This window comes from Schistocerca cancellata, chromosome 2 (genome assembly GCF_023864275.1).
Source record: "Schistocerca cancellata isolate TAMUIC-IGC-003103 chromosome 2, iqSchCanc2.1, whole genome shotgun sequence".
NCBI lineage: Eukaryota > Metazoa > Arthropoda > Insecta > Orthoptera > Acrididae > Schistocerca > Schistocerca cancellata.
In genome coordinates, this window is record NC_064627.1 from 592,013,890 (window position 1) to 592,040,912 (window position 27,023).

General features: G+C 41.6%; 1 protein-coding gene across 1 annotated transcript in view; it reads left to right on the forward strand.

The window, feature by feature from the left end:
• LOC126162228 (HCLS1-associated protein X-1) overlaps positions 1-27,023 on the forward strand; it is a 71,846-nt gene that overhangs the window by 21,665 nt on the left and 23,158 nt on the right. Inside the window, exon 4 of the mRNA XM_049918589.1 lies at positions 12,427-12,616. Coding sequence (XP_049774546.1) covers positions 12,427-12,616 — 190 coding nt within the window. The remainder of the gene's footprint in view (positions 1-12,426; positions 12,617-27,023) is intronic.

Below are 27,023 nucleotides of genomic sequence, written 5' to 3' on the forward strand. Positions count from 1 at the left end.
AACGAAGCTGTACAAATTTTCAATCAGACTTGAATAAGGTTTCAAAATGGTGCAATGATTGACAGCCTGCTTGAAATGTTCAAAAATGTAAAATTGTGGAGAATCCTATGAATATAATGTTAGTGAGTCAGAGTTGAAATATATGAACTCCACATGAAGTGAAATGATCACATAGACTCAGTCATGGGTAAAGCAGGTAGCAGACTTTGGTTTATTGGTAAAATACTAGTGAAACGCAATCAGTCTTCAAAGGAGACAAACAACTCGTGTGACCCAGCGTAGAATATTGCTCAAGTGTGTGGCGCCCTTGCCATATAGGACTAACATGGGATATTGAACATATATATGGAAGGGCAGTGCAAATGGTAACAGGTTTGTTTGACCCATGGGAGAGTGTCACTGAGATGTTTAAAGAACTGAACTGGCAGGCTCAGGAAGTCAGATGTAAACTATCCCAAGAAAGTCTACTAACAGGGTTTCAGGAACTGACTTTACATGATGGCTCTAAGAATATACTACAGATGAGAGGCCCAACAAACATATATTTGCTTATATTGCACTTAAAGACTTTGCATACAAATTGGGAAATGAAATGATATGAACATCCTGTACCTTGTTCATGGGGAAATAAAAGGTGCTGGAAGTGACTGCTCTCAACTTGTAAAAGCAAAACACAATGCTGCAGATTCTCAACTGTTGCTGCTAGAAGCTCTGGTGTCACTTCATGTATTTCTCTGATGATGATCTCTCATAAATCTTCTAACTTTTGTGATTTGTTCCTGGACACCTTGCCTTTTAGGCCAGCGTAGAGGAAAAAGTCAGATGGTGGTAAATCATGTGATTTTGAGAGCCACAGTCCTTTCAGAATCACTCTGTTGGGGAAAAATGATTCGACCTCAACTATGGTCGCTAGAGATGTGTGGCATGTGGTGCCATCAACTTGTTGGTAACAGCAGAGGGTAAGTTCTTCATTGTCCAACAAGTTCACAAATCCCTAAAACATTTTGCTAGAAACTGCACTTCTCACAGTAGGCTCTAAGAAAATTGGTCTGATGAATGTGATGCTTTGGTATTGCGCAGAACACGCCAATCTTTTGTAAATGCAGGGGTTGTTCATCCAATGCATGTGGATTTTCATTACATCACAAATGTATATTTTGAGAGTTTATGTAGCAGAGATGTGGAACCACGCCTTATCACTGAACCGTGTGTACTGCAATATTCGTGGCCTCTGAGCAATAAATTGGTGAAATCAATGGCAAAATGTAATGCATTTATCTTTGTCATTGACATTCAGTTCCTGAACAACTGTAAACTGTTATGGGTACATGCTGGCTTTCTTCGGAGCTCTGTGATGTGTGCTCCATGACATTCCTCGTTCCTGAGCTAAAGATCAAACAGACTTTGTAAGAGAGGCCAACAATCATTGTTTCACATCAGTCACTTTTTCTTCCGATAATGGTGGCCATTCCCCGTTGTGAAGATCAACATCGTTCCACTGTTCTCCATCTCGTTCACTAACTTCTGTATGCAGCATTCAGACTGTATATGCTGGTCGCCGAACCGTTGCAACAAACATTTGCTGACGTGTCTTAATGGAATCAGTAATCCACTGTTGTTTCACACGAAACATGTACTCTTTGACAGAATAGCAATACGTTGTCACTGAACACTGGTCTCCAGCCACAGCCATGCTGAAACACACTGTTGCATAAAATGACATTGCAGAGTGTAGTGCTGCCACATCAAAGGTTACAAATTACATGGTGCAATTTCAGCGGAATTACTTCACATGTTTGTGGGGCCCCTTTCGAGTGGGGACACCCTGTACAACCCTCTACATATCGCTCCCATTGTGATCATGAGAATAAGATTAGATTAATTACAGCACACACAGAGCCATTTAAACAACCATTTTTCCTGCGCTTCATATGTGAATGGAATGGGAAAAAGCCCTAGTAACTGGTATAGTGGGACATTCCCTCTGCCATGCATTTCACAGTGATTCACAGAGTATAGATGTATGAGGTTCATTCAAATGAAACAAGGTCAGTGCGTCTACCTTTGCCTTACACGTAAGGTGGCACCATGCAACTGCTGTTATGGTGGCGCCATCTATCAGTAAAGAGACTGGCACATACACACTGTTTAATGTTGCATAGCACCAGTGTGGTTTCACACCGAAGAGAAGGTGGTCATACAAGTTATTGTCCACTTCTGAACATACAGGCTAATAAGCAGGAACAATGGGAGTGTTTTGATTTCATGCCCAGCATTATCAAACCATTTTACAGAAACTTAGACAAGTCATCAAGTCGAAATGCCAAGGCATGTTGTCCAATGGCGTTATCCTCCTGCATGATAATGCCCGCCCCCACACGGTCTATGCGGTGAAGACGACATTGCAGCTGTTTGGGTGGGAAAAGCTGGAACATCCACCATACAGTCCTGACCTTTCACCGTGTGACTTTCATGTGTTTGGACCTCTAAAACAAGATATTCGCAGACATCGATTCACAACGGACAACAAAATGTGTGACTTGAGTCCAGGTCTGGATCCAACAGCAGCCTACTAGTGTGTCCAAGGATGGAACCGACTGGTCAGTTTCGCAATGGGAAAAATGTGCCAACAGTTTTGGTGACTATTTTTGAGTATGTGTACTGGTTATAACTACATTTTTGAGTTAATAAAATCATTACTGTTACTTTACACTAGTGACCGGGTTTTATTTGAGTGCCCTTTATAGATCACATACTCTGCTGCCCATGTAGCATTTCTGTGTATCCAGCCTACCCAGTATCTGTCAAGTAAGGTGCTACAAATCATCATTTAGGAATGCAGCTCACAAAATGTATAGCAAAGATTCCAATAGAGCATTAGGGCCTCTGCTCGAGATTCTTTGCTTTTCTCCATATTTCAGAAACCCAAGTAGATACGGCGAAAATGTTGAAAATGGAGAGCTGTACATTCAGTCACTGAGACAGGCTGGTAGTCATAACCACATTTGCCAAGTACTAACATAAACTGGCAATTGTCCCAGAACCTAAGTAAAAGATACTGTTGGTGGCGTCATGTCACAGTTAGTGGCTTAAATTACAACCTGCACCTTGAGTAGTTTTTAGCACACTTTGCTGTATATCTTGTTTTGGCGGGTACACAATATATACGCTGATTTTCTTTCCAACCTCTTGAAAAATATGTCTAAAGTTTCACATTTGTCACCTAAGGAGTTTGTTACTCAAAGAACTATATATTGTTTGAATCCTGTTGTAGGATAGGTTATGGCCAGAAAATAAAATTGTGATTGGCTCAGTTTGTAGTACCTGTCAACACTTACTCGTTTTTGAAGTGTAAAGGATAGGCCAGGTGAGTAGCCGCTATACTGGCGTTATGATACACTGCTTTGCAAAACTTAAGGTTGAGATAGTTACGTAATGTAACAAATTAATAACTCGGTGCAAATGAAAGAAAGTGCAGGAGCATGTTGCCAAAGGTGATCCAGTTGTCCACAGGAAGCTGGACGTTGCACGGTGTGATGTCAGCATGACTATAGTGCCAAATGGGGCAGGTCCTGCCACACAAGGCTGTTGAAGGAACAGTAAATGACAGTGTCTTTCAATCAGCCAGCTGTTATGGTGCACTGGCACTTTGGTGGTGTTCGTCATTACAGTATTTCCTAGAGACAATGTTTAAATGACTTCACAAGTGGAAGAATCATCGGGAAACTGGGAGGCGGGTGAAGTTTGTTGAGTGTAGCCCAGGAATTTGGTATTGCTCCAAGCATTCTTTCATGTCCATGATCATTGTTCCAAACCTCAAGAACTGCTGGCTAAAGGAGAGGCAGTAGTCAACTACAGCAGCAGATGGCTACTATATTATGCAACAGGCAAGAAGGGGCCAACATCAAACAGTGGGTGCAATTGCAAACTGCATTTAACAGGACTGCAAAGCATGCAGTCTCTCACTCCACAGTGGCTGCAGGAGGGTGGTGTGTATTCCTGATGACCAGTATGCTATGTTCCGTAGCACCTGGACTTCAGCTGTGTCATTTGTGCTGGTGCCAAGAGCAAAGGTGCTGGACCAACAAGGAGTAGGGTCATGGCTCTTCTCGGATGAAAGCAGATTCAGTCTGAGTAGTGATTCTAGATGTAACCTCTTATAGTGAAAGTGGGAACACACAGTGGACCCAGGAACATTGTCAAATATTGACACGTAGAAGAAGGTGTAAGTAGATGGATGATGAACACTAACTTCACTTAACGAAGGTTTATTCAGTACTTACACATACAAGAGTGCGGAGCGAACTGCCTCCGGCCAGAACACATACAATATATATTATATACAGCTACAGAACATTCCAGTAAAATTATTCTTGCCACTTGTGGATACTTCTAGAATGTACTCGAACCGAATATTGAAATTAAATCTTACAGTTCAGGTGAGTTTTGAACTCACGACTCTACATGCAACAGTCTAGTATTGTAACCACTACACTACAGCAACTGTGCTACTCAGCTTCTTCTGTGACAATATGATTGCTTTGTTAGTCCAGGTGTAGTGCTTTGGGACGGCATAGTGTTGCGTGGACATACTGACCTCCAAATCTTTTTACATGGTACATTTGCTGATCCATGTTATTGTCATACCATACTCCTTTACCTTTTGCTCCCACACCACCTACCTTGGGAGCACTGCCGCCCCCCCCTCCCCCCTCCACGAACCATTGGGGACATCAGTCCCCACTTCTCACTCAGAGAAACTTAAGTTTTCTTCAGCTCCTCTCGCTAGGAAGAGGTCCCTTGGGTCACTCCCTTCCCAGGTTCCTGCCGGTGGCAAAGTGGACACCCGCCAGTGGCTGAAGCAGCCACAGGTAGCAGGTCGTAGGGCTTCACGGTCCTCCTCAGTCACTGAGACTGACTCAGTGAAGCCCTCCCAGCCAGAAAAACCAAAGGAGCAGTGAGAGAAACCCAAAAAGAAGACGTCCTCCAAGAACCCAGACATTGCGGTGGCACCCATACCACCACTACCTGCGGGCTCTGCGTCTGAGGATGAGGTGGAGATTCTGGCACCCCCTGCAGATCTAGATCTCGCTGGACCCTCACGCTCAATGGATGTTGATTGAACAGGTACTCAGTCGATGGCAGCGGGTGACTCTGAAGTTTAAATTGCCTCCTCGAGCACTTCAAGCCTTCTCAGCCTCATGATAACATCATCCTCCAGTGGAATTGATGCGGTTTTTTCTACCACCTGGCTGAGCTACGCCGACTGTTAAGCTTTACACCTGTTTCCTGCATTGCCCTCCAGGAAACTTGGTTCCCGGCAATGCGGACACCTGCCCTCCACAGCTATAGGGGATATTACAAGAACCGTAATGAATATAATAGTGTGTCAGGTGGAGTTTGCATCTATGTCCTGAACTCGGTATGTAGTGAACCTGTGCCCTTTCAAACTCCTCTTGAAGCTGTGGCTGTCAGGATTCGGAAGATGCAGGAAATAACTGTCTGCAACGTATATCTCCCTCCAGATGGTGCAGTACCCCTGAACGTATTGGCTGCACTGATTCATCAACTTTGTAAACCTTTCCAACTTTCGAGAGATTTTAATGCCCATAACCCCTTGTGGGGTGGCACTGTGCTTCCTGGCCGAGGTAGAGATGTCGAAAATTTACTGTCACAGATCGACCTCTGCCTCTCAAATGCTGGGTCCCCCACACATTTCAGTGTGGCTCATGGTAGTTACTCGGCCATTGATTTATCACTTTGCAGCCCAGGACTTCTCCCATCTGTCCACTGGAGAGCCAATGATGACTTGTGTGGTAGTGACCACTTCCCCATCTTCTTGTCTCTCCCCCAGCATCATGCCCACGGACACCTAACCAGATGTACTTTAAACGAGGCATACTGGGAAACTTTCACCTCTGCTGTCACCATTTAATCTCCTCCACATGGTATCATCGATGTGATGGTTGAGCAGGTCACTAGAATGATAGTTTCTGTGGCGAAAACGCAATCCCTTGTTCCTTAGGTGAAAGACAGTACCTTGGTGGTCCCCGGAAATTGCTGAGGCCATTAAAGAGCATAGGTGGGCTCTATAGCGACATAAGCTGCACCCTTCCCTGGAGCACCTATTAGATTTTAAACAGCTTTGTGTCCGCATTCTCCAGCTTGTTAAAAGACGGAAACAGGAGTGTTGGGAGAGCTACGTCTCGACCATTCGATGCCATACATCCATCACCTTCCCAAGTCTGAATGAAGATCAGACATGTTTTTGGGTACCAGAATCCAACAGGTGTCCCAGGTGTTAACATCAATAGCGTTTTATCTACCGACACAAACACAATTACTGAGCACTACGCTCGAGCCTCTGTGTTGGCGAATTACCCCCCCCAGCCTTTCACCCCCTCAAACAGCAGATGGAAGGGAATGTCCTCTCGTTCCCTGCATGCCACATTGAACCTTTACAGAGTGGGTACTACTCAGCAGCCTTGCACGTTGCCACAACACAGGTCCTGTACCAGATCAGATCCACAGTCATATGGTTTAACATCTCTCGTCCAACTACAAGTGACATCTCCTCGTCATCTTTAACAGGATCTGGTGCAACAGCATCTTTCCATCGCAATGGCGGGAGAGCACCATCATCCTAGTGCTCAAACCCGGTAAAATCCCACTTGATGTGGATAGCTATCAGCCCATCAGCCTCACCAACGTTCTTTGTAAGCTGCTAGAATGTATGGTGAGCCAGCGGTTTTGTTGGGTCCTGGAGTCACATGGTCTACTGGCTTCATGCCAGGGAAGTTTCCACCAGGGTCACTCTACCACTGATAATCTTGTGTCCATCAAGTCTGCCATTCGAACAGCCTTTTCCGTATGCCAACACTTGGTTCGTCTTTCTTGATCACCGAAAAGCTTAAGACACGACCTGGTGACATCATGTCCTTACCACGTTATATGAGTGGGTTCTCCGGGGCCTGCTCCCGATTTTTATCCAAAATTTCCAGTCACTCCATACTTTCCGTGTCCAAGTTGGTGCCTCCCATAGTCCCCCCATATCCAGGAGAATGAGGTCCCGCAGGGTTCTGTATTTAGTGTCTCTCTGTCTTTAGTGGCCATTACTGGTCTAGTAGCAGCTGTAGGGCCGTCGGTCTCACCTTCTCTGTATGCTGATGACTCCTGCATTTCGTACTGCTGTACCAGTTTCTGAGCGGTGCCTACAGGGAGCCGCACACAAGGCGCAGTCATGGGCTTTAGCTCACGGCATCCAGTTTTCATCTGCAAAGTTGTGTGTCGTGCACTTCTGTCTGCGTTGTACCGTTCAACTGGAACCCGAATTTTACCTTAATGTAGTGGAGACATATTGATTCTGAGGACTGGTTTTCAATGCCCACCTCACTTGGCTTCCTCACCTTGGTCAGCTTAAGCGGAAGTGCTGTTAGCACCTCAATGCCCTCCACTGTCTGAGCAACACCAACTGGGGTGCAGATCACTCTACACTGCTGCCGCTATGCAGAGCCCTTGTTCAGTGCTGCCTTGACTATGGTTCTGCAGCGCCTGCAGCGTTGCGTTTACTCGACCCAATGCACCACTGAGGCGTTCGACTAGCGACGGGAGCTTTTAGGATGAGTCCGGTGATTAGCATCCTGGTGGAGGCCTGAGTCCCTCCATTGAAGGTTAGGCGTGCACAACTGCTCGCTCCTGCACCAGCGGCCCAGGTCAGGGCTCACCATTGCAGTTAAAGTCCAATTGCTTCTGTCTGAACTGCAGTCCTTCCCTTTACCACCTCTACTTGAGGTCCATTCACATACACCTGCATGGTGTAAATCTTGGCCGAAGCTTCGCCTGGACCTTTCACATGGCCCTAAGGACTCAGTTACTTCTGCAGCTCTCCGCTGCCAGTTCCTCTCGATTCTTGATGTGTTCCGGGGCTCTGAAGTGGTTTACACCGACGGCTCGATGGCTGATGGTCACGTTGGCTTCGTTTACATTCACAGAGGCCATATTGAACAGCATCCTTGCCCATTGGCTGTAGTGTTTTCACTGCAGAGCTGGTGGCTATTTCTCGTGCTCTTGAGCACATCCATTCATGCCCTGGGGAGTCATTTCTTCTGTGTACTTACTCCTTGAGCAGCCTACAAGCTATCGACCAGTGCTCCCCTCATCATCCTTTGGTAGCGACCATACAGGAGTCCATCTATGCCCTAGAACAATCCAGTTGTTCAGTGGTGTTTGTCTGGACCCCAGGTCACGTCGGACTCAAAGGCAACGAACTTGCCGACAGGCTGGCCAAACAAGCTACACGGAAACTGCTTCTGAGATGGGCATCTCTGAAACTGACCTACGTTCAGTATCATGCTGCAAGGTTTTTCGGCTTTGGGAGATGGAATGGCATAACAGTCCGCACAACAAACTGCGTGTCCTTATGGAGACTACGGATGCGTGGAAGTCTTCCATGCGGGCCTCTCGCATGGACTCTGTGGTTCTCTGCCGGCTCCGCATTGGCCATGCTTGGGTCGCCCATGGCTGTCTTCTGTCGGTGCGGCGCCTGATTGACAATGGCCCATATTCTAGTGCACTGCCCTACTTCGACTGCTCTGCAGTGAAATCTTTGGTTACCGGACTCGTTGCCACTAATTTTATCTGGCAACGCCTCACCGGCTGATTTAGTTTTACGTTTTATATATGAGGGTGGGTTTTATCATTTGATCTGAGTTTTACCACATGTCTTTTGTCCCTCTGTGTCCTCCACCCTAGTGCTTTTAGGGTGGAGGTTTTAATGTGTTGCAGAGTGGCTGGCTTCTCCTTTTTATTCTCATGGTCAGCGAGCCATGGTAATCTGCTTTCTTGTTTTAATCTCTTCTACCGGTTTCTTTCGTGTCTCTGTGGTTTTCTTGTCATCTTTTGTTCCTTGTGATGTTTGTTGCCTTTTTGTTGTTCTTGTCGCTTTTCCTTCCTTTTGCTATTGTGCTCTATGTCTCGTTTGTTTTATTCTTTCCCTCGTATGATTGTTTTAACAGGAACAAGGGACCGATGACCAAGCAGTTTGGTCCCTTCCCCCCCCCCCCCCCCCCCCCTTTTTAAACCAACCAACCATACTCCCTTCCCACATTTGTCCTTCCAGGGGTGCATTTGGCACAGACTTCTTTTTTATATATGACTATGTATCACTGTATTGAACAATGCAGGTGGAGCAGCTCTTGGAACATGAGGAGGCGAAAGGACTGGTCTGCCCACTCCCTCGACTATAAACCCATTGAGCATGTGAGATGCGTTGGGGAGGCATATTGCAGCATGTCAACATGTACCAATGACCATCCAGTAGTTTTCAACCTAGCTGGTGGAAGAATGGTATGCACTACCACAAGAACGCCTTACCAACCTTGTGGCTTGCATGACAGCACACTGCCGAGTGTGCATTGACTCCTATGGTGATCACATATCCTTTTAATAACAATGTACCACCTTTTGTAATGTCCAGGGGACCATAATAAATATCAACAATTCTTCAGTGTAATTACTGTATTTGAGTAAAAGTGACATTTATCTTCATCTTGTTGCATATTTCTTTCAGTTACCTTTGGTACTATACTGTAGCAATTTTTTCTATTTGTGGTCGAAGTTTCATCAAGCTATAAGATTTGATAGTGACATGTCTTGTGAATTACTTCTGTCCCTAAATTTAGCATACCAGCTTATTACAACATGCTATTTATTCACATTGTGGCGAATGAAAACAAAGTAGACTTGATGCAGTGGTAAGTGCTTGCATTGTAGCTCATACGTAAAATCTTATACACTTGCAGTAGACCAAACAACAAGCCGTTTACCCCATTACCACTGCATACCACTATGCCCCACAGGCACAATTTGTAAAACAGTGGATTGACCATAATCACTTCGGCTTTCAGCTATTAGTTGACTACAGCTACTAACTTGTGACCACAGTGAATAAAAATAATAAAAATGAAGTAAATGGATGAGAGCAAGTAGGTTTCAGGAATGTTATGTGGAATAATAGTCTCATTATTAAAATGTATGCCATAAGCTTAAAAAAAAAGAGAAATAAAATAAGCCTTAGTGTCCATTCAGATTTATGGTGTGGAGATTTTAAGTCAATGAACTGGAAGAAAGGTCAGTAACTTAGTTCACCAAATCAGCAGGCATTTAGTTTATTAAATTAAGAGAGGTCATTATGTGGAAAGATCAGCTTAAAGTCAGTGACTATCACAGTGACTGTCAGTGCTGCAATATTCATTCTGGCAAATGTTACTTTGTCTTAGTAAAAAATATTCAGCATAGTTCATGAAAACGAAGTTAGTCAAAACCTTTCTTTTGCATGGTGAGGAAGTAATAGAACTGTGTGTCAGTATTCTTAACTATAGTGTGCAAGTTAGACAAGAAGATGTTGCTCTTCTTTTCTCTCTCCTGTCAGTAATAAGTGCCAAAGCATAGTTAATAATAGTGAACAAGATCATGTGTGCTGTGATAAGCTACCTTCACAGAGACTTGCCCTCTGGAGATTTTGATATTTACAAACACAAAGTACTTACAGTGAGGTCATAGAAGTCACGGAATACCTCCTAACAACATGTTGGACCTCCTTTTGCCTAAAATAGTGCAGCAGCTCGACATGGAATGGACTCAGCAAGTCATTGGAACCTCCCTGCAGAAATATTGAGCCCTGCTGCCTCTGTATGCGTCCATAATTGCGAAAGTGTTACCTGTGCAGGATTTTGTCCCAAATTGACATCTTGATTATGTCTCTTAAATTATTTTGTGGCATTAATGTTGAGCAATCTGGAGACAATATCATTCACTTGAAATGTCCAGAATATTCTTCAAACAATTCATGAACAATTGTGGCCTGGTGACATGGCACATTATTATCCATAAAAATTTGATTGTTGTTTGGGAACATGAACTCCAAGAATGGCTGCAAGTGATCTGAAAGTAGCCAAACATAACCATTTCCAGTCAATTATTGGTTCAGTTACACCAGAGGACCCAGTCCATTCCAAGTAAACGCAGCCCACATCATTATAGAGCCACCACCAGCTGGCACAGTGCATTGTTGACATCTTGGGTCCATGGCTTACTGGGGTATTTGCCACACTCAAACACTACCATCAGCTTGTACTAACTGAAATCAGGACTCATCTGACCAAGCCACAATTTTCCAGTCATCTAGGGTCCAACCGTTATGGTCACGAGCCCATGAGGTGTCGTGCTGTTAGCAAAGGCACTCACGTTCATCTGCTGCCATAGCCCGTTAATGGAAAATTTCACCACACTGTCCTAATGAATACGGTTGTTGTACAATTTCTGCCGTTGTTTCAATCAGTGCGGCTTATCTTTTAACACTGACAACTCTATGCAAATGCCACTGCTCTCGGTCATTAAGTTAAGGCCGTTGGCCACTGTGTCATCTGTGGTGAGAGGTAATGTCTGAAATTTGGTGTTCTTGGCACACTCTTGACACTATGAATCTCAGATTCTTGAATCCCCAAATGTTTTCCGAAATGGAATATTCCAGGTGTCCAGCTCCAAGTATCATTCCACATTCAGAATCTGTTAATTCCCATTGTGCAACCATAATCACATCGGAAACCTTTTCACATGGATAATCTGAGTAGAAATGATGGCTCCATCAGTGCACTGCCCTTTTATACCTTGTGTATACAATACCATCACCATCTGTTTTTGTGCATATTGCTATTACATGACTTTTTTGTCACCTAGCTATATATCATTTTTGGTTCTCTGGAAATGATTTTGCCCCATGACTGTGATGTAATCCAGGACAGAAAGAAGGTCAGCGTTGGTCATAAAGTCATCTGCCTTTTTTATTGCAGTGCAGATCTAGTTTTCAACTGACAGTGCACCTATCATTAGTTTGTCATAAGCAGTCATGTAGACTGAATGTAATTATAACTAGTTGGATTAATGCTTGGACATGCCTCAGTTATATTGGAATGTGGGTTGCTATAATTACTTTGAGTCTTATAAGGCACTGATGATAGCTGCACTGTACTTAATGTTACAGCCTTCATAGGTGATTCATTGTACTTAAGATGAATCATTTTCAATGATCTAGTGCCCATTATTATGTACTTTGTACTTACTATAAAGCTAAAATATTTGCTAGTGTATTTAAAATATAATTTTTATGTTGAAATCGAATGGCTGAGTTGTAGTTTTTCTCATACTGCTTGGTGCAAGTTATTAACAAATCAGTGTGTTGCAGTTATTGCATATCTACTTATTGGTTTGTATCACTTGTAGTACTCCTTAATTCATATTTGTTTTGTTAATGTTACATATTTTGTCTTCTTTGTGTTCTTGAGCTACGGAACAATAAAAAATTTTCAAAGCATCTAGGGAACTTTGTTGTTATGTATTCTGTATAGGACATTGTTTCTTTCTTTCCAGGTATTGGAGATTTCCATTCTATTGAGCCACCTAATGATGATGATGATGATGATGATGATGACAACGATGGAGGCCGAAGAACTGGTAGGAGTTTAAGAGATGAATTATTTAAACCTGGATATCAGTATAAGCATCCAGGTGTTAAAGGGTACTTGGAAGACAAGAAAGAAGATAATGATTTAGATGAGAGGTATACATACTACTTTTATAGATATAATAGAATTGTTTCATGTTTTAGAAGAGTGCTGGAGTTACCAATAGTGCAGTAAGTTACTTGAACTCTTGTGACAGAATTTATTGTAACATAGTTGGCACAACTACAGTTATATAGTTGTAAGCGAAGTGCAACATGTGACAGGATGAAACACTCACTTTCTACAGAGAGAAGAAATTGGTTTGTTATAGGTAATAATGTAGTTTGCTAAGAACTCTTAGTTTTGAAAGAGAAGATACATTTGTCCATGTGAGTATATAATTAATTTGCCATTGCTTTTGGATTCAGTTTGATTTTTGCAACTTTTATTCGTTTTTGGTTATTTGATGCGTCCAGTTACTTTGTTCATTCAGCTCTCCCAAGTTACTGAAGGAGCACTGAGACTGAAAAGCTATACTCTGTTCAAAAATTATATAAGGGTTGACTCTCCAGCAGGAGCACACAGAGGCTTGGAGCAGAGTTAGCACATTCCACATGGAAAGTACTTGTAATCTTCATTTGATTAAACATATCTAAACTCGTCACCCATGGGGGCTCACAATTATTTGGTGAGTATGTGCGGGGCGAATGTGGGGCCCCATGCCATTGCACTACTTCTCCCTTTCCAGTGCTGCAGTTTTACACTCTGACTATATCTTTCACCGACTTAGTCTCTAGGACAGATTTGCTGCTGCACAGCTTTGTTGTGGGCAACCACAGCTGTAAGAATGTATTCTCATTCAACGGAACTGCAGCAGCTGTTGAATAATCCTTTATTAGCACAACTAGTTTTGCAACCTAAAATTGCATCATTAGGTACATCTGAACAGAAAAAGCAGAGATTGGAGGAAAAATTAAAATTTTTGACAAGAGGTCCAGTGAAATCAATATGTAACTGCAATAATGTTTAGATACTAAATGTATGAAATGGAAAATAACCAGCAAGAGCATCAGGTACACAATAAGCAAAATACTCACATTCAAGTTATTGATGTCACTGGACCCTTGTCAAAAATTTTAATTTTTCCTCCACTCTGCAGCCCCCCCCCCCCCCCCCCCCTCCACCTCGATGTATCTGATGCTGCAACATCAGGTTGTACTGCTAAAGGATTATTCAAGCAGCTGCTGCAGTTTTGTTAAACAAGGATCATGGCTGACAGCCGAGCTCACTCTGTTATGGCTTGTCCCACTTTGGTCCCTTATCTTACATCACATATTTTAGATATTCAGTCCCAACATTTGGATTTGACTTCCCACATTTTCAAAAATTTTACAAATTATATGAGACACGAGGGGAAGGTTGCCCATTACCCAGCATGGTAACCAGTTCATGTGAATGGTCGTTAAGTACCTATTCAGTTCTAGCTTTCTGACCATGCAGGGATCATATTTTTGATGCCTGAGCTTTCATCTCCCCGTGAATTCCGAGGACTAAGTGCCTGTCCTTGGAATGATCATCACATCAGGAGATCTTTGCTCTGACTGGGTGATACCTGTGGAGAGAGCCACATTAGGAGTAGGCAGCATCATATCAATTATTTGACATCATGAAATGCCCAAAGTTACCAGCCTGTGATTGCAAGGCTCTGACAGTCTCCTGAGACAGACTACAATTCAGCACAGATCCTAATTGCTGTAGGAACTTTCTCTCTTTGGTTATGCCATGGGAAGGGACAAAACTGAATGACTTGCAGACAGTTATTTGCCTCAATTCCTGGTATGCACGTGAATAGAGGGACGATTTTTTGTGGAGAACATTGAAACTGTATTTGTTGAACCCTCTTCTCATAGCAAATGACAAAGTGATTTCATCTTAATTAAGATGACAAATTCCTTCTCATCCCTGGTGTCACTCTCGAGTAACCAACTTGATAAACTACCTGTTGTCATCACAGCCCATAAGAACCTAAACATGGTTGTCAGGTAACAAGATACTGGTGCATTCATCCTAGTGTTTGATGGGGATTCGCTTCCAGGAAAGATGAAAATTATGGTTTATTACTGCTATGTGAATCTGTCTTTCCCACACCTTATGCTGTGTTTTAAATATCAACACTTTGACCATATGTCTTCCACTGTGGGGAAATACCACTTTGTCTGGAATGGGTCATCTGACTGTCCAGCTTCTTTCCAGTCTTTATCAGTTTCCTCAGTGATGGTACTCCTACCACTATTCAACATTTTCTGTTATTGATCTTATCCAATCTTGTAACTTCGCTACACTGTTTGCTACATGACAATCTTAGTGATGTTAACTGCTGTCCCCTGCCCTACAGATAATTTAACACATTGAATTCTTCCAAGAGCCAACTGACAGTTGTATACTTCTGCTATCACATTCACACCTCTGTCAGGATGCATCTGCAAGGTTGTGGGAGCCATCTGCGGTGCCATCATCCATGCAGCTGGAACTGCTGTTGCCCTTTCTGCATGCTCCTTTCACTGCCAGCCAATGCCTTGGTGGATCAAAGATATTGCAACATATGTATGGTATCAGAGATGGGCCCTGCAACATTTCAAGAGACAGCTTTCATGGAATCCTCCTTACTTTTAAACAACTTTTCACTAAGGCTTGTTATCTAACCAAGTGCAATAAGAAGAAATGCTGGAAGTGCTACATCTCCTCCTCTGGAACATTGGAATCTTTTGGGACCAAGATCCTTAGTTGTTTGAGCTGCCAGAGATTAACAATTTTTTGAGATCTTTTCCTTTTTGGGGGTATTTATACCTGTGTGTTGTTTTATGCTGAACAGCTCACGTTCCACTTTGGGATAGCGTCAGCAACCTCCTCTTTCTTGGTTGTCTTTCAGATACGTAACTGACAAGTTCAAGACATCTCCATGCCGGATTGTAAGATGAGCCTTTCACTGACTGGGCGTTACCAGGCTTTGACTCCTCACCGTATTCATCCCCTGCACTGATTAGATACCTAATCAGATAATCTACCTATACACCTACATAGGTGCTCTGCAAATCACACTTAAATGCCTGCAGAGGCTATTATTCCACTCAAAAATTGTGCGGAAAAAATGAACACCTACGTCTTTCCATGCAAGCTCAGATTTCCCTTATGTTATTATAATGTTCATTTATCCCTATGTTCATTGGCATCCACAAAATATTTTTGCATTCAGAGGAGAAAATTGGTGATTAAAATTTCATGAGAACATCCTGCCACAACGATTAACACCTTTGTTTTGATGATGTCCACCCCAAATTCTGTATCATGTTTGTACAGTCTCTCTCCTATCTCTTGATAATACAAAACATGCTGCCCTTCTTTGAACTTTCTCGAAGTATTCCGTGAACCCTCTCAGGTAAGTATCCCACTCTGCGCAGCAGTACTCCGAAAGCGGACGGATAAGAACAGTGTAGACGGTCTAATAGATCTGTTGCATTTTCTAAGTGTGCTGCCATTAAAGCACAGATTTTGGTTTGTCTTCTCCACAATATTTTCTGTGTGTTCTTTCCTATTTAAGTTGTTTGTAATTGTAATTCCTAGGTATTTAGCTGACTTTACAGCCTTTTGATTTGACTGATTTATGGTGTAACTGAAGTTGAACAGATTCCTTTTAGTACTCATGTGGTTGACCTCACCCTTTTTGTTATTTAAGGTCAATTGCCAATTTTCACACCACATCTTTTCTAAATTGTTATGCAATTTGTTTTGCTCTTCTGATGACTTTACCAGACAATAAACAGCAGCAGCATCTGCAAACAACCTTACACAGCTGCTCAGATTGTCTCCTAATTCGTTTATATAAAGATAAGGAACAGTAGAGGGCTTGGGGAATGCCAGAAATCACTTCTGTTTCACTCCATAACTGTGACCTCTCTGACAGGAAATCACGAATCCAATCGTATAACTCATACAATATTTCATAAGCACACAGTTTGATTACAAGCCGGTTGTGTGGTACAGTGTAGAAAGCCTTCTGGAAACCTAAAGATACAAAAGCAATGGGGAATCCCTTGTCAGTAGCACTCCACAGTTTGTATGAGTAAAGAGCTAGTTGTTTACACAACAACGGTGCTTGCTAAATCTGTGTTAAGTGTGTGTCAATACAAGGTAATTCATAATGTTCTAACACAGTGTATGTCCCAAAATACTGCTGCATATGGATGTTAATGATATGGGTCTGTAATTTAAAGGATTAATCTGAATGCCTTTTTGAATGTTGGTACGACCTGTGCAACTTCCCAGTCTTTGGCTTGGGATCTTTTCTCAAGTGAGTGATTGTATATGTTTGTTAAGTATTAGACTATTGCATCAGCATACTCTGAAAGGAACCTGATTGGTATACAGTCTGGACTGGCAGACTTGCTTTTATTAAATGATTTAAGTTGCCTCACTACACTGAGGTTATCTACTTCTAAATTTCATTGGCAGCTGTTTGTGATTTGAATTCTGGAGTGTTTACTTCATCTTCAATGGTGAAGAAATTTCAGAAGGTTGTATTTTGGAACTCTGCTTTAGCAGCACTGTCACCAATAGTATTTTTATTTCGTTGATGTTGTGTACAGAAGGCACTGATTGTGTCTTGCTGTTAGTATACTTTACTTACAACCAGAATCTCTTTGGATTTTCTGACAGGTTTTGAGACAAAGTTTGTGGAAACTATTATAAGCATTTGAACCCTGTACTGAATTTCGAGCTTCTGTAAAGAATGGGCCAATCTTGGGGATTTTGCTTTCGTTTAAATTTGGCATGCTTTTTTTCGTTGTTTCTGAAACGGTGTTCTGACCTGTTTGTACCGAGGGGGATAAGCTCTGTCGTTTGTTAATTTATTTGGTATAAATCTCAGTTGCTGTCAATACTATTTCTTTGAATTCAAGTCGCATCTGAATGTCACTGAAAGACGTTGTAGTGGTTAATTAAAAAAGAAAAGAGAGAAGAAAAGAAAAAGGTTGAAAATGTGGGAAGAAATCGTAAGTGAAAATTGTTTTTTTTTTTTTTTTTTTAAATCATTAATGACCGTGAAAAAAGGGAAAGAAAGAAAGAAATGCAGATCGGACTCATTTTTGAGCAAAAGTTAAACCAATTTCCACTACAAAAATTATTGAAAAGAAACAGAGAATAACAAAATGTAACTGACAGGGGGAAGTGGCGTAGATAAGAGTTCATCCTTTACCAGGTTAACTTGTCTTCTTTCGTGCGGCGTCCAGGTCTTCAAAAATCTCCTTCATTTTGGCGTGAAAAGTCTGCTCCGAAATCTTGCAATCGTCCAGGAATCACTAATTTATACCAATTACAATCATCTTGATACTGTATGCAACTTAATTTACTTTGCTACTTCCATCCTCCGAATTTCGTAACAACTTCCACAATATGTCTACACATTAAAATCAGATCAAGACTAGCTAATAAGTTTTTTTAACGTCTTCATCAGATCACGTCTGCCTTAAGCTTCAGCTACCAAGAGACAAACAAGAAACGGATAGAAAACAAAAAAAAAGTTACAATTTTAGTATTTTCTCTGCCGTCGAGCGCTCATACCGCTGCGACGGGATATTTTTTATCTGAGGGAATGAGTGTAGTGCGGCGAAATTCAAAGTCTCGCTACAACGTCATCTTCTGTGTGTATTGGTTGGAAGGTGTTTTTCCTTTGCAGTGGTGAATAGTATCATTGTCGCAATCCATAGAACAGGCGAAACCCAACTTCTGTCAACAGCTACTGTCTGATTAGCCTCTCCAAAGCACTCTGAAAACGTCTTGAAAGGATGGTAACTCAACAATTATGTTCTGTTATCGAATCACATAGCCTTCTGTCCCCCAACCAGTGTGGCTTTCGAGAGGGACGAATCGCATCTGACCATGTGTTTAGGTATCAAACAGCAGTCCAACAGTGTTTTTCTAAACTTAAAAACCCTTACTGCAGTCTCTTCTGATCTACATAAGGCACACGTCACTGCTCGGCACCTTCATATTTCTTTTATGCTTTCATGACTGGTGCTTTTGTGGCTTAATACCAATTTGTATTTGTCAGTTTTTATCCCACTTGTTGTTTTGGATTATAGTTGGTACATAGTGCAGCTTCCCCTATCAGTCTAAGACAGTGATATCCTGCAGGTCTCTCTTTCTGAGTGCCACACACTTTTACATCACCATCAGTGGGCTAATAATCACCGTCAGACAATTGGTCGCCCCTGCGCTGTATGTCAGTGACTTTTGCATGTGGAGTAGCCTTGGCTGAGCACCATCCACAAAGTTCCATTTGTAGGACCTCCACTTGGACCCTTTCCCATGGATTCCAATTCTTTTCTGTGAATATGTGATTCATGCATTTTTGTACTCATATGATAGTCCATCCTGACTCAGAACTCTGCTTGGGTGCCCAGAGCTTGGTCATTGTTGCATAATACCGATTTTTGCAACTCCTCGTTAATAAAAAGCTGATATAGTTGCCCCATATTCTTAAGCTTAAGACCAGCTACATGCAAAAGCTCAATGCTTCCTCTTTCCCTGACCACATATCTTTGGGTGCATGTTACTCTATTTAATATTTTATGGGCCTTTATCTTGTTCTGATTGGGTGCCAGGCTTATGGCTCAATGGCACCTTTAGTTTTGAAATGGTTGGACCCAGTCTGTCATCGTGGAGTAACACTGGTTGCTGGTGCCTTCTAGACTTGTCCAGTAGACAGTGTGGCGAAATACCGTATTTACTCAAATCTAAGCCGCACTCGAATCTAAGCTGCACCTGAAAAATGAGACTCGAAATCAAGGAAAAAAAATTTTCCCGAATCTAAGCCGCACCTGAAATTTGAGACTCAAAATTCAAGGGGAGAGAAAAGTTTTAGGTCGCACTCCAAATCGAAACCAAGTTGGTCCATTGTAACACAAGACACAATTTAGGTCGAATGAATGATGATACAGCTACAGTAGTTTGGTTTGAGTCATAAGCTTAGCAGTTAAGCTTTACCAGGTAGCCATTGCTATGCATCAGGCGCTCCGTCCGTATTTATATGGATACCCTTCCTTTTTCACGTGCTTCGTCAGGTTTGAATTGATTGCTTATTTTTCTTTGATTTGATAAATGCCGTTCTCTTTGTTATAGGTTTTTATGTCACTCTAAGCTGAAAATGCATTACTGTACTGTGTCATGCATTATTTGTCTCATTCTGATAATGAGTGTTTACGGCCTGTCGCCGCTCGCGGCATGGCTTGTTTTTGTGCACATGTATATTCTTCCACGTTTGCTGTTGTCTCACTCTAGTTTGGTAGTTTATTAGGCAGACAGGGTTTAAATGAGATAGCAGCAAACATGAAACAGTACATGGCAAAATGTTTATACTCGTATTATTCTTATGGTGAAGAGAATACTGCATGTAATTCACAATTTATAAAAGTTCCTATTAGCAACGATCTCTTCTCACAGGTAGGAAAAAATTCAGAGTGTAGAGTTGGCCATATTGACAAACATCCCAAACAGTCTTGCCAGTCGGATTTTCATAGTACATAGAAATGCTGCTACATTCGAAGATGAGCAATACAGAATTTGTATTTACTTCATTGGATAATGTATGAAACTGCAGTGGTCGAAACTCGGGGCGGAGAAAAAAACTCGTCTTGCACATTTTTTTTAAATTTATTTACTGACGTAGAGGTTTTGGCACCACTATTTATCTTTGTGCCTGCAAAGCATGCCTGTGTAGCGCTACATATATTCGACGGCAGAAGTTAGTTGTGGCGGCACCTACCAACATTTTTCAGAACTTCCGCTTGCTATGCACTCGATTCTAAGCCGCAGGCGGTTTTTTGGATTACAAAAACCGGAAAAAAAGTGCGGCTTAGATTCGAGTAAATACAGTAAATAAAAGAAATTAAATTTATTTATTTTTGAAAAGAGGAAAAATTATGGATATGGAACTGTAACCTTAGAATTTTTGAAAGGCTTTTTTTACGGAGTGTATTGACCGGCTTGAATGCGGACAAATTTAGTGCTGTGTGAAATTTGCCTGTAATATAATTTACCATTCTGATTAATTACATTTTTGAATTCTACGTCACTGTTCATTTAATCAGAGTTCTCACCTTAGACGTAGAATTAGTCCTTCTGCCACAATATTAATTCATTAGTCGCCATCGATGTTCTTCTCTTTGTTGACCGTGTGTATCTTCCTGAGTCGGCATCAATTCACTTCACGAAGACGGAGGATACCAAGGAATGCAATGCTACGTCGCTTTCAATAATTCTCGTAAAACTTAGATACTTCTCACTATTTTTTATTCACAACATAATATGACTTGCTCTGCTCGTCGCACAAACCATAAACACTAACAATATGGCTGCCTTTCCGCACACACCAAAACTTACGTCCATCCTCTCTTAACTCCTTCTTGGAGTATGAAACAAAAGAGAATCCAATATGCACATTACAGAGATTATATTCTACATCCCTCTCAATTTAATCTTTGGCGCAGCCTTTAATGTATTGTATGTCTGCGTCGGAATGTGTCATTACAACAGTCTCCACACCAAAACGGGAATCTTCCTTCATCAGTTCCCAAGTACAAATTCTTGCTCAGTCTTGCAGCCACTATCTGACAATTTCTTAATCATCCAACTTTGCATACATGAAGCATTGACATCCTCACACCTGCTGTCAGATGCGATTACGATTTGGAATGTGCCTTGAAGCCCTCTTTATAACATGCTTCCCATTTTCGTGCCTCCCTCACCCCCAAACTATAGGCTAGGAGCCGGCCGGAGTGGCCGAGCGGTTAAAGGCGCTACAGTCTGGAACCGCACGACCGCTACGGTCGCAGGTTCGAATCCTGCCTCGGGCATGGATGTGTGTGATGTCCTTAGGTTAGTTAGGTTTAAGTAGTTCTAAGTTCTAGGGGACTGATGACCACAGATGTTAAGTCCCATAGTGCTCAGAGCCATTTGAACCATTTTATAGGCTACGACTGATCTATTTCAAGGTCTTTGTTCATTATTTGCTGGATGTGTTCCAATCTCTAACTTCCTCTACAGTTTTTGCCCTCTAAAGTTCTCTTTAGCACCATGGAAGTCATTCCCTGGTATCTTAACAGATGCCCTATCATCCTTTCCCTTCTCCTTGTCAGTGTTTTCAACATATTTCTTTCCTCTCTGATTCTGTGCAGAACCACCTCATTCCTTACCTTATCAGTCCACCTATTGAACATTCATCTGTAGCAACACATCTCAAATGCTTCGATTCTCTTCTGTTCTGCTTTTGTCACAGTCCATGTTTCACTACCATACAGTGCTGTGCTCCAAACGCCATTCTCAGAAATGTCTTCCTCAAATTAAGGCCCATGTTTGATACTAGTAAAATTCTCTTGACCAGGAATGGCCTTTTTGCCAGTGCTAGTTGCTTTTGATGTCCTCCTTGCTCTGTCCCTCATTGATTATTTTGCTGCCTAGGTAGCAGAATCCCTTAACATCATATACTTTGTGATCAGCAATCCTGATGTTAAGTTTCTCATTGTTCTCATTTCTGCTACTTCTTATTACTTTTGTCTTTCTTTGATTTATTCTTAATCCATATTCTGTAGTCATTAGACTGTTCATTCCATTCAGCAGATCATGTAATACTTCTTCACTTTCACTCAGGATAAGAATGTAATCAGCAAATTGTATCATTGAAACCCTTCACCTTGAATTTTAATTCCACTTGTGAACCTTTCTTTTATTTCCATCATTGCTTCTTCCATGTACAGATTGAACAGAAGACTATATCCCTGTCTTACACCCTTTTTAAATTACGCGTATCTCCCTATAACTTAGCCCTATTTTTCTCAGAATTTCAAACATTTTGCACCATTTTACATTGTCGAACACTTTTTGCAGCTCGAGTCCTATGAATGTGTGTTGATTTTCTCTAGTCTCGCTTCCATTATCAACTGCAGCATCAGAATTGCTTCTCTGGTGCCTTTACCTTTTCCGAAGCCAAACTGGTTGTCATCTAACACATCCTCAATTTTCTCTTCCATTCTACCCTTGTCAATGACTTGGATGCTAGAGATGCTAAGCTGATTGTGCAATAATTCTTGCACTCATCAGCTCTTGCAGTCTTCAGAATCGTATGGGTGATATTTTTCTGAAAGTCGGTTGGTATGTCGCCGGACTCATACATTCTACACACCAGCCTAACTAGTTGTTTTGTTGCTACTTCCTCCATTGATTTGAGACATTCTTATTGAGTGTTATCTATCCCTTCTGCCTTATTTGATCTTAAGTCCTGCAAAGCTCTTTTAAATTCTGATTCTAGTACTGGATCCCATACCTCTTATAAATCGACTCCTGTTACTTCTTGTATCACATCAGACAAATCTTCCCCCTCATAGTGGCTTTCAGTGTATTCTTTCCACCTATCTGCTCTCTCCTCTGTGTTTAACAGTGGAATCCCCATTGCACTTTTAATTTTACCACCCTTGCTTTTAGTTTCACCGAAGGTTGTTTTGACTTTCCTGTACGCGGAGTCAGTCCTTCCAACAATCATTAATTTTTCGATTCCTTCACATTTTTTATGCAGCCATTTCATTTTAGCTTCCCTCCACTTCCTGATTATTTCATTCCTTAGAGACTTGTTTCTGTATTCCTGAGTTTCCCGGAACATTTTTGTGCTTCCTCATTTCATCAATCAACTGAAGGATTTCTTCTGTTACCCATGGTTTCTTCGCAGTTTCCTTTTTTTACCTATGATTTTCTTTCCAACTTATTTGACGACCTCTTCAACTGTACAGCCGACTGAACTATTCCTTATTGCTGTATCTGCAGCCTAAGAGAACTTCAAGCTTATCTTGTCATTCCTTAGTACTTCCATATCCACTTATTTGTGTATTGATTCTTCCTGACTAGCCTCTTAAACTTCAGCCTACTCTTCATCACGACTAGATTGTGATCTGAATCTATATATGCTCCTTGGTACACTTTACAATCCAGTTTGTGATTTCAGAATCTCTGTCTGACCATGATGTAATGTAACTGAAATCTTCCCGTGTTGTCTGGCATTTTCCAAGTTTACCACCTTCTCTTGTGATTCTTGAACAGAGTATTTGCTATTACTAGCTGAAATTTATTACTGACCTCTGTCTGTCTGTCTGTCTGTCTGTACCCTCTTTCATTCCTTGTCCTAAGCCCATATTCTCCTGTAACCTCTTCTTGTGCTCCTTCCCCTAAAACTGCATTCCAGTCCCAACTTGCGATGTTGTATTGGTTTGCTGTTTATTCTGATAAGAACAACCCTATCACTGAACTGTTCACAGTGACACACTCTTTACCCTACCTTCATAACAAACCTTACTCCCATTATACCATGCTGTTGATATTACCCTGTACTCGTCTGACCAGAAATCCTTGTCTTCTTTCCATTTCACTTCACTAACCCCTACTATTTCTAGACTGAGCCTTTGCATTTCCATTTTCAGATTTCCTAGTTTACCTACCTTGTTCAAGTTTGTAACACTTCACGCCCCGACTCGTAGAACATTATCCTTTCATTGATCATTCAGTCTTATTCTTATGGTCATCTCCCCCTTGGCAGTCCCCTCCCGGAGATTCGAATGGGGGACTATTCCAGAATCTTTTGCCAATGGAGAGATCATCATGACACTTTTTCAGTTATAGGCCTCATGTCCTGTGGACACATTTTACATTCTTTAATGCAGTGGTTTCCATTGCTTTCTGCATCCTCATGCCATTGATCATTGCCATTTCTTCCACCTTTAGAGACAGTTTTCCACCCCTAGGACAAGAGTGCCCTGAACCTCTGTCCGCTCCTCCGCTCTTTTGGTTGGTTGGTTAATTTGGGGGGTGGGGGGTGGGGGGGGAGGACCAAACAACAAGGTCATCAGTCCCATCGAATTAGGGAAGGAAGATGGCCGTGCCCTTTCAAAGGAACCATCGCAGCATTTGGCGGAACCGATTTAGGGAAATCGCAGAAAACCTAAATCAGGTTGGCTGGACACGGGTTTGAACCGTCATCCTCCTGAAAGCGAGTCCAGTGTGAAACCACTGCGCCACCTCACTCGGTCCTACCCTCTTTGACGAGACCGTTCACAGAATGAGGGTGACTTCTTATGCCGGAAGTCTTTGACCGCCAATGCTGTTATTAGTCAAAATTAAAGCAGTGGCAGGATTCGAACCCAAGACTGAGGCCGTTTTGATTATTCATCAAAAACTGTCTTTGCCCTAATTGGAGTTTGCCTCACTGCAGACAAGCCTTATCAGACTCCTCATCTGCTCTGACCTATCTACTTTTATTTCTCCTTAAATTATTTCCCACTGCCTTACTTTTACCACTCTTAAATACTTTCATAATTCGATAAATTTTTTTACAGCCATAATTAACTCCAGACAAACTATTTCTTTACCAAGGCACTGATTACCTTTCTGTTGTTCAGTTCCTTGACCCCCAACCAAGCAGCCAGCCAACCAACCAACCCACCCACCCAACCCCATAAGCTATTCAACATATGTAACAGAGATGAAAGTGGAATCAGTGTATTATGGAAGAGTTGCACAACATTTCATTTTAGTTTTATTTGTGGTAACAACATTTTGAGATAATATGTGGGCTGTTTATGAAAATGCATTTCCTGACGAGGTTACTGAATTTTCAGTGTGCCAGAAATGTTTATATTATTGAATGTAGGTAAACACATTATGCAAACTAAATCTTAAGAATATGTCATGTTCTCATTTGCTCCAAATTGGAACTCTGTCAGATGTCTCTAATAAGAGATAATTTGGAAACAAACTACCAATACAGATGTGAACTGTATTGTGTGACATAATAATGTTGTGCCATGTGGCACCATATGTGTGCAAGTAGGAAGAGAACAGAACACTGGCAATATTTTTATAGTTGCCTACAGTTTTCGGAATGTAGGATGTGTCAGTAGAGTGAATTGCAGTACAGCCTGAGTCATAACTTAGTTTGAAAGCTGTCAGTTTGATTGTGAGTTGGCAAAGCCAGTGAATGCGAATGTGAAAGATTTAGTTGTTGTAAAACACTGATCTGTAGTGTAGACTGAGACCTTGGTTGGATAGAAAAGTGACAGTTTTGTTCTGTGTTAGTGAAGGCTTCAGCTGATCCGATAATTTGACTTGTAATACTCCTCTTGCACTCCAAGAGATAAGTAGTCACCTGGTTTCATTCGGTGGAACAGATAGCCTAGTTTATAATTAGTGTTTTTGTGATTTGTGACCAAATTTTCTATTCATTTCTAACAGAACCTGAAAAGATTGTGTCTGTTAATCGTGACAAGGAAATTGAACAGGCTGGAAGAAAGAAGATTAGAAATACAAAGTACACTGCCTCAGTGTAGTGGTGGTGGTGGTGGTGGTAGTAGTAGTAGTAGTAGTAGTAGTAGTAGTAGTAGTAATTCAAGCTTTGGTTTCAATTGGCATTTTTTATCCCTCACATTTCCTTCTATTACCAAACAGACAATTCCTTGATGCATCAGGATATGTTCTATCAATCAGTCCCTTCTTTTAGGCCAGTTGCGCCTTCAATTTCTTTTTTCCTCAGCTTGATTTGTTATTTGATCTAACATCTAAAATCGAACATTCTCCTGTAGCACAGCATTTAAAAGCTTCTATTCTATTCTTGTCTGAACAGTTTATCATCCACCTTTAACTTCCATACAAGGCTACATTCCAGACATATACCTTCAGAAGAGACTTGCATACACGTAAGTTAGTATTAGATAGTGGAAAATACAGGCTGGAATGTAACAATATAATGAAAAAGATGTTGCTACTCACCACATAGTGGAGATGCTGAGTCGCAGAAAGGCACAACAAAAGACTGTTGGAAAGATAGCTTTTGGTCAATAAGGCCTTTGTCACAAGTAGACAACACGCAAACACTCCAATGCAACTCACACAAAAATGACCACAGTCTCTGGCAGCTAGAGCCAGACTGGTGAGTAGCAGCTATCATTTTCATTATATTGTTAAGCTGATATTAGCTGCTAAAAGGTTCCTTTTCTTCAGAAATGCTTTTCTTTCTATTGCCATTCTGCATTTTATACCCTCTCTGCTTCGGCCATCATCAGTTTTGTACTGTCCAAATAGTAAAACATATATACTGCTTTAACAATCTAGGAAAAGGTATATTGCTTCTTATCTTAAAGATGGCATATTAAGTCGCAGACAGGCATAATCAAAACACTCTTCCACATAAGCTTTCGGCTACAGCCTTCAACAGAGAAAGAGAAAAACACACCATTCATTCACACAAGGAAGCACACCTCACGTACACATGACCGCCAACCCCAGCAGCTCGGGCCAGAATGCCATCTTTTTCTACATTGTTGGTATTCCTACCTAGAGTTACATCTACTACTTTCATTTCTCGTTTTGTAATCTGGTTACCTCAACATACCCAGAATAAATTTGATTACACATCCTTTTTTTTTTACTTTT